The sequence below is a fragment of the Patagioenas fasciata genome, chromosome Z (genome assembly GCF_037038585.1).
Source record: "Patagioenas fasciata isolate bPatFas1 chromosome Z, bPatFas1.hap1, whole genome shotgun sequence".
Classification (NCBI taxonomy): domain Eukaryota; kingdom Metazoa; phylum Chordata; class Aves; order Columbiformes; family Columbidae; genus Patagioenas; species Patagioenas fasciata.
Window position 1 is genome coordinate 66577006 of NC_092560.1, and position 16936 is coordinate 66593941.

The 16936-nt window shown below is 38.0% G+C and overlaps 1 protein-coding gene across 1 annotated transcript in view; it reads left to right on the forward strand.

Moving 5' to 3' along the window:
• NLN (neurolysin) overlaps positions 1-14360 on the forward strand; it is a 40222-nt gene extending 25862 nt beyond the window's left edge. Inside the window, exons 8-13 of the mRNA XM_065861584.2 lie at positions 3957-4323; positions 5166-5367; positions 8361-8547; positions 9897-10025; positions 10549-10685; positions 13843-14360. Coding sequence (XP_065717656.1) covers positions 3957-4323; positions 5166-5367; positions 8361-8547; positions 9897-10025; positions 10549-10685; positions 13843-13977 — 1157 coding nt within the window. The 3' untranslated portion in view covers positions 13978-14360. The remainder of the gene's footprint in view (positions 1-3956; positions 4324-5165; positions 5368-8360; positions 8548-9896; positions 10026-10548; positions 10686-13842) is intronic.
• The last annotated feature ends 2576 nt before the right edge of the window (positions 14361-16936 follow it).

Sequence of the window (16936 nt, forward strand, 5' to 3'; positions counted from 1 at the left end):
TTCTTTTATGGTGTGAGTTTAGCTCCATATTTGGCAAGACCAATTATCCATAAATTTGCCAATGAACTTACACTTAATTTTGATTTATAATTAAATTTTTAGATTACCTGATTTTTAAGTGTACTTAAAGTAGTTTGGACTCCTTTCAAACCATTATATTTTTGTAATTCTGAATGGACTTGTATAATACTGTGTGTTTTCCTTTTTTCTAAACGTGACAGACCTCATAATTTATCAGTTATTGTCATGACTTGAACTTTCTACAGAAGGATATCATATACTTTTAACAAATATAATGTTTCATGGTAATTCACATAGAGGGAAAATATTCATCAAATTTATTGTCAGCTTTAATTTACTTCCTTTGCTATAGAGTCATAAAATCATTTAGATTGGAAGAAACCCTCAAGATCACAGAGTCCAACCATAACCTAACTCTAGCACTCAACCATGTCCCTAAGAGCCTCATCTACACATCTTCTTAACACCTCCAGGGATGGTGGTGTTTCCCTGGGCAGCCTGTTCCAGTGCTTCACCACCCTTTCTGTGAAGAAATTTTTCCTAATCTCCAGTCTAAACCTCCCATGGTGCCACTTGAAGCCATTTTCTCTTGTCCTATCACTTGTTACTTGGAAGAAGAGACCAACACCTTCCATGCTACAAACCTCATCTCAGGTAGCTGTAGGGAGCAATAAAGTCTCCTCTCAGCCTCCTTTGCTCCAGGCTAAACAACCCCAGTTCCTTCAGCCACTTCTCAAAACACTTGTTCTTCAGACCCCTCACCAGATTGATTGACCCTCTCTGAAGTCTCTCGAGCACCTGAATGTTTTGCCTGTAGAGAGGGGCCCAAAATTGAACACAATATTCAAGGTGGGGCCTCACCAGTGCTGAGTACGGTTGCACCATCACTTCCCTAGTCCTGCTGACCACACTGTTCCTGATACAAGCCACATTGCTGTTGGCCTTCTTGGCCACCTGGCCAAACTGCTGGCTCGTGTTCAGCCAGCTGTCAGTCAACACCCCCAGATCCTTGTCAGCCAAGCAGCTTTCCAGCCACTCTTCCCTGACCCTGTCGTGCTACTTGGGGTTGTTGTGGCCCAAGTGCAGCACATGGCACTTGGCCTTGTTGAATCTCATACAACTGGCCTCAGTCCAATGATCTAGTCAGTCCAGATCCCTCTGTATGGCCTTCCTGCCCTCCAAGCAGATCAACACTCCCTCCCAACCTGGTGTCATCTACAAACTTGCTGAGGGTGCATTCCATCCTCTCATCCAGATCATTGATAAAGAGATTAAACAGAACTGGCCCCAATACTAAGCCCTGGGGAACGCCACTCCTGATGGGCTGCCAACTGGATTTGTCTCCGTTTACCACAACTCTTTGGGTCTGTCCATCCAGCCACTTCTTTACCCAGTGAAGAAAACACCCGATCAAGCCGTGAGCTGCCAGCTTCTCCAGGAGAATGCTGTGGGAAACAATATCAAAGGCTTTACTGAAGTCCAGAGAGACAACACCTACAGTCTTTCCTTCATCCACTAAGTGGGTCACTTTGTCATAGAACAAGATCAGGTTGGTCAAGCAGGACCTGCCTTTCATAAACCCGTGCTGACTGGGCCTGGTCACCTGGTTGTCCTGCACATGCCATGTGTTGTCACTCAGGATGATCTACTCCATAACCTCCCCCAGCACTGAGGTCAGACCGACAAGCATGTAATTCCCTGGATCCTCTTTCTAGCCCTTCCTGTAGGTGGGTGGCACATTTACCAACTTTTAGTCAACTAGAAAGTCCCCAGTTAGTGAGGACCGCTGATAAATAATGGAAAGTGTCTTGGTGAGCACCTCTACCAGCACCTCAGTACCCTTGGATGGATCCCATCTGGCCCCATAGACTTGTGTGTGTCTAAGTGGTGTAGCAGATTGCAAACCATTTCCACGTGCATTACTGGGGCTTCATTCTTCTCCCTATCCCTGTCTTCTGGCTCAAGGGGCTGGGTACCTGGAGCACGACAGGTCTTGCTATTAAAGACTGAGACAAAGAAGGCATTTAGCACCTCAGCCTTCCCCTCATCTTCTGTCACTATATTTCCCCCTGCATCTGCCGGAGAGTGGAGATTCTCCTTAACTGTCGCTTTGTTGATGATGTATTTATAGAAGCAGTTTTTGTTCCCTTTTACATCAGTAACCAGGTTCATCTCTAGTTGAGCTTTGGCCTTTCTAATTTTCTCCCTGCATAACTTCACAGCATCCTTGTATTCCTCTTGAGTAGCCTGACCCTTCTTCCAAAGGTTATAAATTGTCCTTTTATTCTCGAGTTCCAGCCACAGCTCCCTGGTTGGCCAGGCTGCCTTCTTCCGTGCCGCTTGTGTTCCAGCACACCGGGACAGCCTGCTCCTGTGCCTCTAAGGTTACCTTCTTGAAGAGAGACCAGCCTTCCTGGACTGCTTTGCCCTTCAGGACTGCTTCCCAAGGGCCTCTGCCAACCATTCTCCTAAACAGGTCTAAATCTGCCCTTCAGAAGACCAACGTAGCAGTTCTGCTGACTGCCCTCTTTACTTCTTCAAGAATAGAAAACTTGATCATTTTGTGATCGCTATTCACAAGGCTACCTCCAACTGTCACATTACCTACAAGTCCTGTGTTCACAAACAACAGATCCAGTGGGACCCCTTCCTTAGTTGGCTTGCTGACCTGCTATGTTAAAAAGTTGTCTTCCATACGCTCCCAGAGCCTCCTAGAGCATTTCCTCTCTGCTGTGTTGTATTTCCAGTAGATATCTGATAGGTTCAGGTCCACCACAAGAACAAGGGCTGGCAATAGAGAGACTTCTCCCAGCTGCCTGCAGAACATTTCATCTGCTTTTTCATTGTGGTTGGGTGATCTGTAACAGACTCCGACCAGGATATCTGCCGTGTTGGCCTTCCCGTTGTTTCCCCTTGTACACTCAACCTTACCATCACCTGCATCAAGCTCCTTGTCTACAAGCATGACAGTAGGATTTGCTCTGCTTTCTTCATACTTATTCATGTTTTAAATCAATGTTCATAAACCAATCTTACAGATAGGAAGAAAAGCATTCTGTTGTATAACAGCCTGAATTTAGCATAATATAAGGGGCAAATATTATTTTAGTCATGTAAATGCATATACTGCCTCACCGCCTACCTAGAAACAAGAGTGGCAATTCCTAAATTTTACACTCTAGATATCAGTAGTAAACATTAACCTGAATTCTTAAGGAAAAAAAAAAATAGTGTCCGGTAGTCCAGAAATACAGGAGAGTAAGCACCATATGTACTTTATGGGAGTGTCAGTAAGCTTAAATATTTTATATTCAATATATTAGATTCATAGTGCTATGACCCTTTTTTGTTCAAGGAGAGCTATATTAGAAAAAATTGGGATCATAGAGATTAATATCCAGTGGCTTTGGTAGTCAGGAAGCTAGACATCATACAGGCAAGAACTCCTTAGTCTCTTGGTCTTTTATAGGACTTCAGCTAGAAGTAGGTCATAGTCTGTTTTGAAAAGTCTTGGAAGAAAAAGTAATGTCTGAATTTTGTATTGCACTTTCAGTAACTAACAGTAGTTGTAGTTTTCAGCTGTTTCTGCAGGAATGCATCAAGAGAAATGAGATTACATGAGGTAAAATCAAAGTCTTCTAGCAAAATTGTGTAGTGTTACTTTCCATTTCTAATGTCTTAGAAGAAGTCTAAATTTAACAAAGCCCTTCACAAGTACTGTTAGGTGTATATGGATTCCTGTATTACTTTTAGCATGCCTTCAATTAAAACTCATTAATACAAGAAAGTAGACCGTTTGCTTGCTGTTAGTCAACAAATGGAAAACTCTAGCATCCACTCTTGGGGCATGTGCTTGAAGTTATGAATGTATTTTGTAGGAATACACATTATAGTGAGGAACACAGAAGTTGAATCCAAGGCAATCTTTGTTTCAGATGATTTGAGTAAGAAGCTAAAACCATTGGTTGAAGAAGAAAGGGAATTTATTCTGGATTTGAAGAAAAAGGAGTGTAAAGAAAGAAACTTCGATTATGATGGAAAAATCAATGCATGGGATCTTCATTATTATATGAACAAGACAGAAGAGCTGAAGTACTCCATAGATCAAGAAAAGCTGAAGGAATACTTCCCAATTGAGGCTGTTACAGAAGGCTTACTGAATATTTACCAGAAACTACTGGGACTTGTATTTGAGCAAGTAGAAAGTGCTCATGTTTGGCATGACAGCGTTACTCTTTATACAGTAAAGGATAATTCAACAGGAGAGATGTTAGGGCAATTCTATTTGGACCTTTACCCCAGGTAATTATGATAGTGTTTACTTATATGTTTAAAATTGAATTGATCTTAGTGGGTTGCTGATGTGATTGAAATTAAATGCATTTGGAAGTAAATATTTATCCCACTGACAAGGCTATTACTGTGTTCATTAAGTTGTCCTCTGAACTATTTTCAGGTTGTTTACACTTTGCAGTACTACCATGTTTCTTGCTTTTATTTGGTTTATGAAACATTACCACTTCATTCATTTTCTGTAGCATTGCTGTCTAGTCAGTTGTCAATAAATTTTTGCCTCTATGAACTTTTTTCCTTCCTAACTGTAATACTGTCTTTTATTTTTCATTTACGTTGAACTGTTGCTCTGTTCAGATCAATTATATTCCATTTTGCAAAGTGGTCCTAGTTTCTCCCAGTTCCTCTTTACGCTTTTTGTACTCTGTCCAGACTGCTAAAGAAAATATCAAAAAGATCAGGACCTTGAAATGTACTTCTAGGTTGATCTCTGTAGCTCTCCAGCTCTCTTTGTAGCTATTTACAGCATCACCTGTGTTCTGTCAGAGATTAGGAGAATTGACTGAATTGAATTGAAATCTAGAGTATATATACTTTCAATATTTGAGTAAAATCAGATTCTTGTAAATGCTGCTGTGAATCTTACTAATATAAGTACTGGTTTTGTTTCGCTTGTGCTCTTAACAGGATCGTGGACTTAGTGGGTCTTAGAAGTCATGAAAAGATGTAATTTCTTCGTGTAGAGCTTTAAAAATATGCTGACTGATTGTCCCTGTTCTTGAATACGCTTCACCATTCTGGTGAGCAAGTTTGTGGTTTGAAGATACTGTTTGATATATTTTCTTATACAGAGAAGGGAAGTATGGGCATGCAGCATGCTTTGGTCTCCAGCCTGGCTGTCTTCTTTCTGATGGCAGCAGAATGATGTCTGTAGCTGCTCTGGTAACCAACTTCACAAAACCAGCATCAGATCACCCTTCATTGCTGCGACATGATGAAGTAAAGACTTACTTCCATGAATTTGGTCATGTAATGCATCAGATATGTGCACAGGTTAGTGATGTTTCAATTCCAGTATAAAATTTATCTCTTTCTTCACTGTCTCAAAGCAAGATATAAGCCTGTTTTGGTGATTTCTGATTTTAGTAAACTACATATACAGTTTTTTGGTTATTTTTCAAAATGGCAGGTTGGCTTTTTTTGAATATTGGTTTTAATTTTTATTTAAAACTATAGCAATGAATACATATTCTTATGAAAATATTTTGATAGGAACATCTTATGAAAATATTTTGATAGGAACATATACTTTTGCATTTGCACCATGCAAGTACCTGTGATGAGTGAATAGATCCGTGTGTAAGGTAAAGACGATGCTCAGTGGTGGCTTCTGTTACAGCTGTCAGAGGCTTTTTATTACTTGTAGTAGCATGCTATATGTTAGAAGCAAAAAGAAGTTATTTAGTACTCTTGAGAGCTGTCACACTTGACATAAGAAGCATAAAACAGGTCTTCCCTGAGCTATTGTATTTTCTGCTCTCCTGTCTGACAGCTGGCATTCTCATAGTGACCAGAAAGAACTGAAGGTATTCTGCAGATTTTGCATCAGGGTCTCAAGAAAATTATAAAATTGCTGTTATCATTTTTACATACATGTAAAGTTAATTCTGCCAGCTGATAAATTTATTATTGGCCTAATGAAAATTTTGTATTTCAGAAAGACACGTCTCAGTATTCATGCACCAAAAAATTTGCATAATTATCTACAAATCCAGACTTTATGTAGTACTGCTTTAATCTTCTTTTTAAACAAGTACCAAATAATAGAATCAGAGAAATATGACACACATTGAATTTTACTTCTTGACCTTGTTCCTAGAGACTATAACTGGAGAAAAAAGAAACAAAGTCGTAGAAATCCATATATTAAATCCAGAATTAAACAAGTTACGTCCAAACAAACGTCAGAACAAGTAGCTAGACTAGCTTAGATATTTTTGTGTTATGTTGCAGATAGAAATAAAATAATTGTTTGATCATTTTCACCCTAAGTCGGGTGTTTCTGAGCTCAGAAATGGAGAAATAAAACCTGTGCTTTCTTTTTTTTTCTACCTAGAAGATAGTTTATAAATTAGACACATTTAGCATTGGTACAAAATTGACTGCAACGTTTTGATAACCAATGAGAATGTGCCTGGGTGTTGCACAACCACTTCTGGGCAGCCCAAGCCAACAGTTCCATTGCTTATGTATTTCACTTGCTGTGGAATTGCACACAGGTCAGCGATGCCTGCTTTCCAGCTGTCTCTTCCACTGCTTAGGTGGTTTCTGCATGCATAGCTACCATGCTTACTGCTGCTGTGTTTTATGTAAATTGTTATTTGCACACCTGCAAATAATGTGCTACTCCCTCATAAGAACATCCTGTCCTCTGGGATTTCTGTGTGCAAAGCACTATCTTGTTTCGTATGATGATTTGTTTAAATGTGTTAAAATTTGACACTTAAAGGGTGTGCAGGGATCAGACTGGGTGGGAAGCTGCTGGTAAAGCTCAGCTTTTGGAGACTCCTTGTAATGTACAGGGGGTATCAGGGCAGAGAGGGGATCTGTTTATGGTGTTAGGGAAGGAAAGTTATTCAAGTACCTGAACTAAATGTCCCAATATTTTTTGTTAGTGTGATGCACTTGTGTATGGGCAAAGGAGGATATCTGGAGGCCAACTCTTGCACTTCTCTTGCCTTTTGCTCCAGCCACTTCTATCACCATTTCTTTCCAGCTGATACTTCCTAGCTCTTATTCATAGCCAACATGTACAGTAAGAAGTGCTAGCCTGTTAGAACTATGGACCAGAGTAGCCCACAAATGGAAATTAAGGCAAATGTTTTTCTCCTTTTCTGCTGTTCTTCTGAAGACATGAGAGAAAGATATATGCATGTGACATAGCTGTCAGCTCAACATATGTCCTACATTATACATGAGGGTTTTTTATAACCCTGGAAGAAAGTAAGTTCAAAACTCAGTCCTCCACTGGGCATCTATTCCCTGATGGGTAATGGAACCTAAGGATATCTAGAGCTCTTAGAGAGGGAATTTGGGTAACTGAGAATTCTCTTTTTCTTTTAGTACTTGAAATGTTTGATAAGAATGTTGCTGAGAAAGGAAGAACAATAAAATTGGGTTGTCAAGAGGAGGTAGGCTTATTACAAGACAAGGGTGGTGTGAGACCAAGTAATTTCTATTGTCATTTGAACAACTGTCTTTCTGAAGTGACTGTTTCTTTATAGAAATATTTAGGGTTCAGAGTATGTTTTAGTGACGATCTTCAACTGCACAAAATTTTCTTCAAAATTAGTATATAAAGGGGGCTTTTTAAACATTGAGTGATTGACAACACTAAAATAAAAAAATAAAATGCTCTGATGTGCTTGGCTTTCAAAAAGAACATTACTCTCTCAGTGACTGAGTGTCAGAGTTGGAGACTTTTCACAGATAAAGTTGCTAGGATTCATTTATTTCAATCCATGTATTAATGGCTCAAAAATTGTGCTATATGCTAACCATATGCCTTATGAATGAAGACAGTTAACATAAAGCTTAATAGGATAAGTTGGTGAAGTAAAATATTTGAATCAGTGCAGTAGACTGTAGTACAAGAATTTTGTAAGTGTGTAATTGGAGTTTATTTTTTACTTTAGGGTAATATAACAAAATTCTATAACAATTTACAAATTATATGATTGCCATAAGACAAGCACAGAAATTGCTGTCATAACCTAAAAGGTAAAAATCAGTAATATTAAGAAAACCAAATTACTGTTTCATACCAGTAGAGGATGCAGTAAATAACCCATAAGTAATCTATTTATTGCTCGATAATCGTCTAGCGTTTGAATTTTTGCTCTCCTTTCTTTAAAATTATTATTATTGACCTGTTCAAATTATTCCTTTTGCTGTGAGTAACACTGAAATTTTAGCATCTGAAAGTTTATATTCTGCTAGAAATCCTGGCTTCTATTTTCATTTAATACAATGGCTTTTCCTTTTAGACTGATTTTGCTAGGTTTAGTGGAACTAATGTGGAAACAGACTTTGTAGAGGTACCTTCACAAATGTTTGAGAACTGGGTGTGGGAAAAAGAACCACTACAGCAAATGTCAAGACATTATAAAGATGAGAGCCATGTTGCAGACACTCTCCTTGAGAAACTTGCTGCCTCTAGACTGGCTAATACAGGTATCTCTCCCCCCTCTCTCCACCCAGTATATGTATAAAAATAATTAAAAAAAAAAAACCTTGGTTGGAAAAATTAAAGACAAATATAACAAGCCCATTACATTTCTTCTGTGTGTACACTTATCACTGTCTTACTGGGATTATTTGCATGAGTATCACCATTAGTAAGGGCTATGATGACAGATAACACTATTTGCAGGAACAATAGCAGCTCTGATTTTCCAGGCTGCCCACGGGACTAAAATACCTTTGCATTCCTCTCCATGTGACTTTTTTACCTACCAAATTTGCTCGTTTAAAACTAGGTGTGGAGGGGAAGGTCCTGGATTTTCTGATGTGGGTTGTTTTGTTGACGGTGGGTTTTGTTTGTTTTTATTTGTTTCTTTTCTGCTAGTTCAGGCAGTGTGCATGAACACAGTATCAGTTTTTCTACATGTATCATCTACATTTGATTCACATATGACACTTGACAGACATGAAAGTTGATTGCAAATTTACTGAACATACACAACATATCCCAGACAGAAATGTTGTAGTCCTGCATTGCTCAAACCACCTCTCAGCTTCTCAATCCAGAACCTTAAGTCCATGTTCTCCGCCTTCCCAGCAGATACACTGCCTTTCCAAACTGAGGTCCCAGTTCTCTTCTCCTTCCATGTCTTGTTCCATGTTATGATCTCCAAACCGAGACTGTAATCTAATGTTTTATCATTTCATTGTTATTCTGTCACTCTCACCCCACTGCCCCTGTAATCAGGACTCCCCTGATATCATAGTCTTAACCATTTATGGTACAATTTGTCATTAAGCCATTGCTGTTTATTTCATACTGCTTCCCTATCCTGAACCAGAAGTTCCTGTCCTTCTGGCTTGTACAGACACCATAGCTACATAAGCATTCTGGCTGCGTTCATATCTTGTAGCTTCTTCAAAAAAGCCTACACAGCTGCAGCACCAGTCTTTGCTGTTTCTTGAATTGTCACAGGGTAGATATACTTACTGTTATCTGTGCGAGCCCTGAATGAAATTATATACTGGAAGTGAAGACAGCTGAAATTTTAATTTTAAACACAGAAATTTGCTTTTAAAATATCTGCTTTGTTTTGGTTTTGTTTTGTGAGGAAAATTCCATTTGAAAGATGGAACTTAGAATGACAATTCCTTTATTAAAAATATGCCTCTCAGCTTCTCATAATTGAAGCAGTTTGATGGAAATTACATAACTCCAAGTGTTTTCCATAGTTAAAATTCTAATAATTTAGGATGCATGTTGAGATTTTTGAATGAAAGGTGCTAAAGAAACTCCAGCTGCTTTGATGATAGTTAATTAAATATTCTTACCCATATAGGCCTTTTAACACTCCGTCAGATTGTTTTGAGCAAAGTCGACCAGGCACTGCATACAAAACCATCTGTTGACCCAGCAGATGAATATGCTAAATGCTGTATGGAAATTCTAGGAATTCATGCCACCCCAGGTATGTCAGTATGAAGCTTTTATATAACATGTCCAAAAGCTTTGATTAATCGTGCCTTTCTTTCCCAATGCTTGGCGTAAAAAAAAAAAAAACAAAAACCAACAACCTTAGTTGGTGTTTATAAAAGAATCTGCTTTATGAAGCTGAAATAATTGCTTTGAAACTTCAGGTGATCTTAGTGATCTCTTCTGAAGGAAGGCGAAGGAAAATATAAAACTTAACCTTTTTCAGGTTATATTTTAGAGTGAAAGTATTTGAATACCACTTTAGATGTTCTATCACATCTGTATTGGACATGCAACTAGCCTAAAATGGGAAACTGAGCTTCCTTTTTGGTCAGCTGAATATGGCGAATTCTTTTAGAGGCATACTCATACCCTTTATGTGAGAAGTGTCTTCTAACAGTTTAGAAGTCATTGATACAAATTCCCTATTTATTCTTAAAGCTGAAGTACTGGTGTATACAATACACCAAATAAATAACTGTATTTGATCTAAGTAAATTAATAATTTACTTTTCAAGGAACAAACATGCCAGCTACATTTGGACATCTAGCAGGTGGATATGATGGTCAATACTATGGGTACCTGTGGAGTGAAGTGTTTTCTATGGACATTTTTTATAGCTGCTTTAAGCAAGAAGGAATATTGAATCCAAAGGTAGGTGATGAATACTTTTCACTAAAGGCTTTTGTTGTACAGTATAATTAGTAATTTTTTTTCCTCTTTAGTTTTGAAATTCAAGTCATTGACAGGTTCTAGATTTACTGGACTTTTTTTTTCACTTGTGTAATTCTCCATCATCTTCTGTCTCAGCAGAAAGAAAAAGCAGTTAGCAATGTGGTTAGTAGTCTTGCCTTTTTTATTTTTCAGATATTATAATATCAGGGTCTTGAGTAGAGATGGTGCAGTTCTATCATGGAAAAGACCTTTCAGTTTTCCTGATCGTCTTGTCTGTCTTCTGGATTCAGCAGCCAGTACTGAGAGGAATCCAAAGAGGAGATGGGGTAGGGGCTAGAACACTGGAGCAGTAGTCAGGCCAATAGAACCCCAAAGGGGTTTTATGTAGAAAAACAGCAAACTGAATAGTTTCAGAGAAGAGATGATGAGAGGTTTGGAGGGCAAAACTGATCTTGAAATGCTAAGGATTCATGACAGGTAATGAGAATGTTGTCACAGAATTATAGAATGTCCTGAGTTGGAAGGGACCCACAAAGATCATCAAGTCCAACTCCTGTCCCTGCACATGACAACCCCACAGTTCACACCATGTGTCTGAGGGTGTTGTCCAGTCTCTTCTTGAACACTGTCAGGCTTGGAGCTGTGACACCTCCCTGGGGAGCCTGTTCCAGTGCTCCAGCACCCTCTGGGTGAAGAACCTTTTCCCAGTGTCCAACCTAAACCTCCTCTGGCACATCTTCCTGCCATTCCTTTGGATTCTGTCATTGGTCACCAGAGAGAAGAGTTGGTGCCTGCCCCTCCTCCTCCCCTTGTGAGGAAGCTGTAGCTGCCGTGAGGTCTCCTCTCAGTCTCTGCTTCTCCAGGCTGAGCAAACCGAATGACTTTAGCTGCTCTTCATATGGCTTCCTCCCCAAACTCTTCACCAACTTTTTAGTCACTCATAAATAAGAGCAGAAGAAATGCCAATTGAAATGAGAGAATAACATAACTTTTTAATAAAATGTTGTTCATATGGATGTCAAAAAAATGGCATTTGAGGAGGGGTCAGACTTGCTGGGTTTTTTTAACTGTTTGCAGCTGGGAGAGATGGATAAGGGTGCTGGTGCCAGACGTGTGGGACTTTGTGTCAGTTCCTTGTTCTGACATGCACGCACCCCTCCAGTGTCTTCACAGACCTTTTTTCTGTTAGCTTTACTCCCTATTCTTAAAACTCTTTTCTGAGTGATCATATAGTCAAAACCCTAACCTATAGTTTTCCAGAATGGCTCTGTGACCAGTGTTTCTCCTGAGGGATGAAAATGCCTTCTATTCTGATTTTTTGGTGGTGATTTTTGTTTTCTTTGTCTGTGTAGGGGATGTGCTGAGAATAATTAAATTATGCTAGGAATGAATGTTTGCTACAGTTCAGGTAAAAGGCAATTAGTGCCTCTTTGAATGTGAAGCCTGCTATCCAGGCTAAGAAATAAGAAAGAAAATATATGAATTTTGTGTGTATATCACTCACTTTCTAGCATATGTGTGTGTGCATGCACTTCACTTGAATGCTGATATAACTTCAGGGGTAACCCTGAGATTTTCCCTCCCTCTTCAGAGCAATGAATGCTATTGTCTCAAATTGGTTCTCCTCCAACTCATTTTTCCTTATTTGCATTTTGTGTAAATGTAATAGAGTTCCACAAGATGGGACAAACAATCTTTTTATAAACAAATACTAGATACCAGTATGATTTTTGTAGTTACTCATATTTTGTTATACGTAGATTTAGACTAGTCTTCAGAACAGCAGGAAAGGAAAATGGTTATGCTATTATGACTAGGGCTTTTAGAAATTTGGCTTACCTCTTCCTGTTACAATAAAACCCTTCTTCCTGTTTTGAGCAACAGTTATAGAAACTAGTTTCAGAGACTATATTTATAAAGTCTTTATCAAACACACAACTCTAACTTCATTGGTTGTCACACTCCTCAATTCTTGCACATTATCTGAGATAACCCCTGGTCTCCCTTGAAGTGAACCACATGGTGGCTGTGGAGAGACAACAGCCAAGACTCAAGTCTCCTCAGAAAACACTTTTAAACTACAAGGAACAATATCTTAATTTGCTGCTGATATTTGGGAAACTGACACAAATAGTGAAGTATAAGCAATGCTTCAGTGATTTTTTTTTTTTAAATTTTTGCATTTTACGTTTTCCCAGCTGCTAATTCAGACAATGTCATTGGTAACACAATGAAGTCATCGAGGTCCCTCAGTTATTAAAGGTCTTACGCTTGATTTTGGAGTACAGCTATCAGGAAGTGGTGTAGTCCTGTAATCTCATAGCTTTGACATGTGGGGAAAGTATATCTGTGTATATACAGTGACTAAAAGGAAGACCATTGTTGCCTTCAATATCAAAAGCATCTGGGACATCTGCATGCAAAACAATATTTTGACATTGAAGGTCATCTCTCAGAAGCCAAAAATTCTCCAGATACATTTTTTAAAATGTGACCTCTTGTTAAGAAACTCTTCATTACCTACTGTTGTCTCAGAAGCTAGCTTCATTCTTTTTAAGGGAATACATGTTTCTTCCTGAAAATAAAACCTGAGTTAAGTCTCTGTTACTCCAAGATACTTTATTAGGGGAGTTAGATCTGTTTGTATATATTACATATACTACTGAGCATATAATATGTGTGTATTTGCCATGTCATTTCTCAATGATAGATCAGTCTCTCTCTGAACTATCATCTGTGTTCTCCAAACAGAAATCATGAGTTGAGAGAGAATGAATGTTAGATTCCCTTTTCCTACCAGTCAGTCACAGGGACAATCACTGAAGACTATGTGGAGGTTGTGTGTGTGGTATGCTTTATAGAGTGTCTTCCAGAGAAATCATGATTGTAGCTTCCAAAACAGTGTAAAACCACAAGAAAAAGGATTTTTTTTTTTCAAGAATAGGTTAAATTTTTGCTCTCTTGAGTTCTTCCAGTAGACCTAAATTATAATTGTGGTATATCCTCATTTGGCATTAAGAAAATCTGGAAGTAGGGAAGGTGTTTAATCATGCAGATTTTAAAGTATGCAACAAATACGGAAAAGAGGCAGCTCACAAGATAAGAAATACTAACATTCTGTTTCACCTTTTATCAGGCTGGGATGAAATACAGAAATCTAATTTTGAAACCTGGAGGATCTTTGGATGGGATGGATATGCTACAAAATTTCTTGGATCGTAAACCAAGCCAGAGAGCTTTCCTATTGAGTAAGGGATTATGTGTTCAGTAAAATTATGGTTCCTTTGTAATGGCATATGAATGAGCTGGAAATGTCAGTATATTTAACATCTTAACTGTGTACCACTCAAGGGAAATTGGGTCACTTTTTGTTGTTTGTTTTTGTTTTTTTTACTTGCATAAATAAAAATAACTCTTAAAGTTGCATAGAACTACAAAATTCAACACAGCAGGGAAAAGAGTGTGAAATGTGCAAAAGCTGAGGGATTTGGATTGTGAGTTTTTTGAATTGTTATGAAATAATACTAACCAGTATGGGGACTTGATGCCATGTTTCTTTTTTAATAGATGCACTTGAACTATGTCTTGTGAATGAATTTAAAATCTGAAGGGGATAAAAGGGCACTACAGCAATAAAAGAAACATTCATTCTTATTCCATATTCTTCTGTTGTATTAATGGCTCACGAATGTCTTTGATGGAGAGGAAATGTGTTTGATTTCATCATGGTTTGAGTTGTCTAGCTTCCTGACAAATTTCAAGACTGAAAGCCTGCTCCAAACATCTCGTGTGATACTTTCAGGCTTCATTTTTATGCGTGTTAGATTCTTGTATCATTTCTAAACTTATATAGTATAACTAAAAAGAAAAAAACCCTACAATTTGAGCTGCCACTTTTGTTCCTTCATTGAGGAAAAACAGCCAAAATACACGACTTCAGCAGTTCTTCCATCACTTTTGGTTTTTTGTTGATGATCACAAATCAGGTCTTTGTTTTCCAAATTAGATCAACACCAGCACTGAAAAGTTATACTTGAACAACTATAATGGGTTCAGTGGTTTGTGAAGTATTTTCAGATACACATAAGGAAGGAAGGAAGGGAAGAAGATGTCACCAGTCGGAATGGTGAAAGTCAATCCAAGATTTTTCATATTCCTTTCTGGTGTGGCATGTTCAGGTGCTACAAAAAAAAGCTGCATAGATTTAATGAATTCAGCCTTGGGAGTGTGAAAGTGATGGAGGAATTATTTTGCAGTTTTTCTGCAAGGTCAGGAAAAAGGAGTCTTACAAGCCGACTCTCCACCACCCAAATAGAACTGCTAATCCAAGTGCACTTTTCTTGTCTTTAGGTATCATACCTTAAGTTTGTTTCAGTAGTAAAACGTGTATAAACAAACATTAATTTTGGTTATTAGCTACTATATTTTAGACATTTGAACCATAGCTGTAAACATCATTGATACTTTTTTTTGTTCAACCACAAGTAAGAAAATGTGCTTGGTCAACTCTGAAGACTTCCTCTTTTTCTAGCAAAACAAAACTGAAAGCATTGGGTCAAATCTATATGTTTCAGGGGGAAAAAAAACCCACAATTGTGAATGTTCAGCTGAAACTTTATTTCTATGTCTTTTTATTTTAAAGCATTTAAAGTGGGGAAGGGCGAAAAGGGGAGGAGCTTAATTGTTTTTTGAAATGGAAAATTTGGCAAGACTTATTTTTGCACCATACTAGTTATAGATGTGAGGAAACATTAATATGTTTGTAGCCAAAACATATTAACTATGTAGTCTTACCAGAGCGCATAATTAAGTCAATTCTGACTCTCATAGGCAGTTATAGTTTTAGACCCCAGTTCTGCTGGGTCATGAAAATGTAATACATAAAAATCACATAAATTGAAACATCTTTAACAGTATTCAGAACAGCTATAAAGGAAAGCTGAGGAAACTGGCAGGTGCAAGATTATCCTAAAACCTGTGAATTTTGCCTAGGTTTTTTCCTTTTTCACTGTGGTGATAGCTCTGATGAACTAAAAAATATACTAAGGGATACTTTCCAAAAGCAAATCTAAGTTTTGGCATCTTGATTAATAAGCAAAATGCAGTTTTTATTTTACAGCTAGTAGGCATAATTCCACATGAGGGAGACCTTTCTCTGCATAAACCAGCAGCCTCACATCAAAGTGGATAATTGCAAATGTAGTAATTCTAAACAGAAATATGTGATGATAAAAAGTTATGTGATGATTTAAAAGTTAGGTTTAAAACAGTGCTGATGCTAATAATGATAATTTCACTGACTTATATATTTTCCTATTTTGTATGCAAAACCACATACATGATTGTACAGTTGTGTTAGCATTAGGTGGATATCACTGCATGTAGGTGGGAGAAAAACCTAAACCACCCTGTGACTGCAAGTTAAAGTGTTATGTTCTATATCTGTCCCAAAGAAAATTATTTTTTCTAATTTGTTTTTGGAAAACCTGGTTCTGTCAGTCTACATAAGGCACTAGTTAAGGCAGATCACCTTATGGTTAAAACTGCATGTAACACAGAAGGCTAACCGGTATTTTCTGAAGTGCTTCTGGAACATCTTAATGTGGCAAACTTGTGTGCTAATTTTTATATTGGCTTCATGGAGCTTTCTGAATCAAACTTACATTCACATTCCTTATTGTAAAAACCTGACCTTGGAACAGAAAAGATAACCTGAGGAAAGACATATTTTCTGGTTTTGCAGCTCTCTGTCGTAGGCATTAAACTTTGTCTGTATAGGAAACAACTTATTCTGACACTATTCCAAGGCTATGACATAAAGTCCTCTAAGGAAAAAAGGAACACTTCTACTTTTGAAGCATGAGTTAATTGCCTTGTTGCTACACAGAAATAATCGCATACATTCAGATGTACCAAGGGTTAGGTATCTGGCAAAGCCCAGCCTATTAGAATTGCTAGGCCCATGATTCTACTGAATTAAATTTCAATAGCAAAAGCCTGTGTTTACTCCAACCCAACTTTAGATATTCACTGTAAGAAATAAAGAAGTAACTTGTAATCTTAGTCTGTAAAAAACAGCTGCATTTCCAAGTTAGTATTTAGGATTAATCATTTTCCTCTGACAGAAATTCAAAGTGGACTTTGTCTGCCTTCACAACAAAGGCTTCAAAAGAAAGGGAAAGGCTAAAATGGGAGACTTGGGAGGGAGTGGTGGTGACCATTCAGGAAAT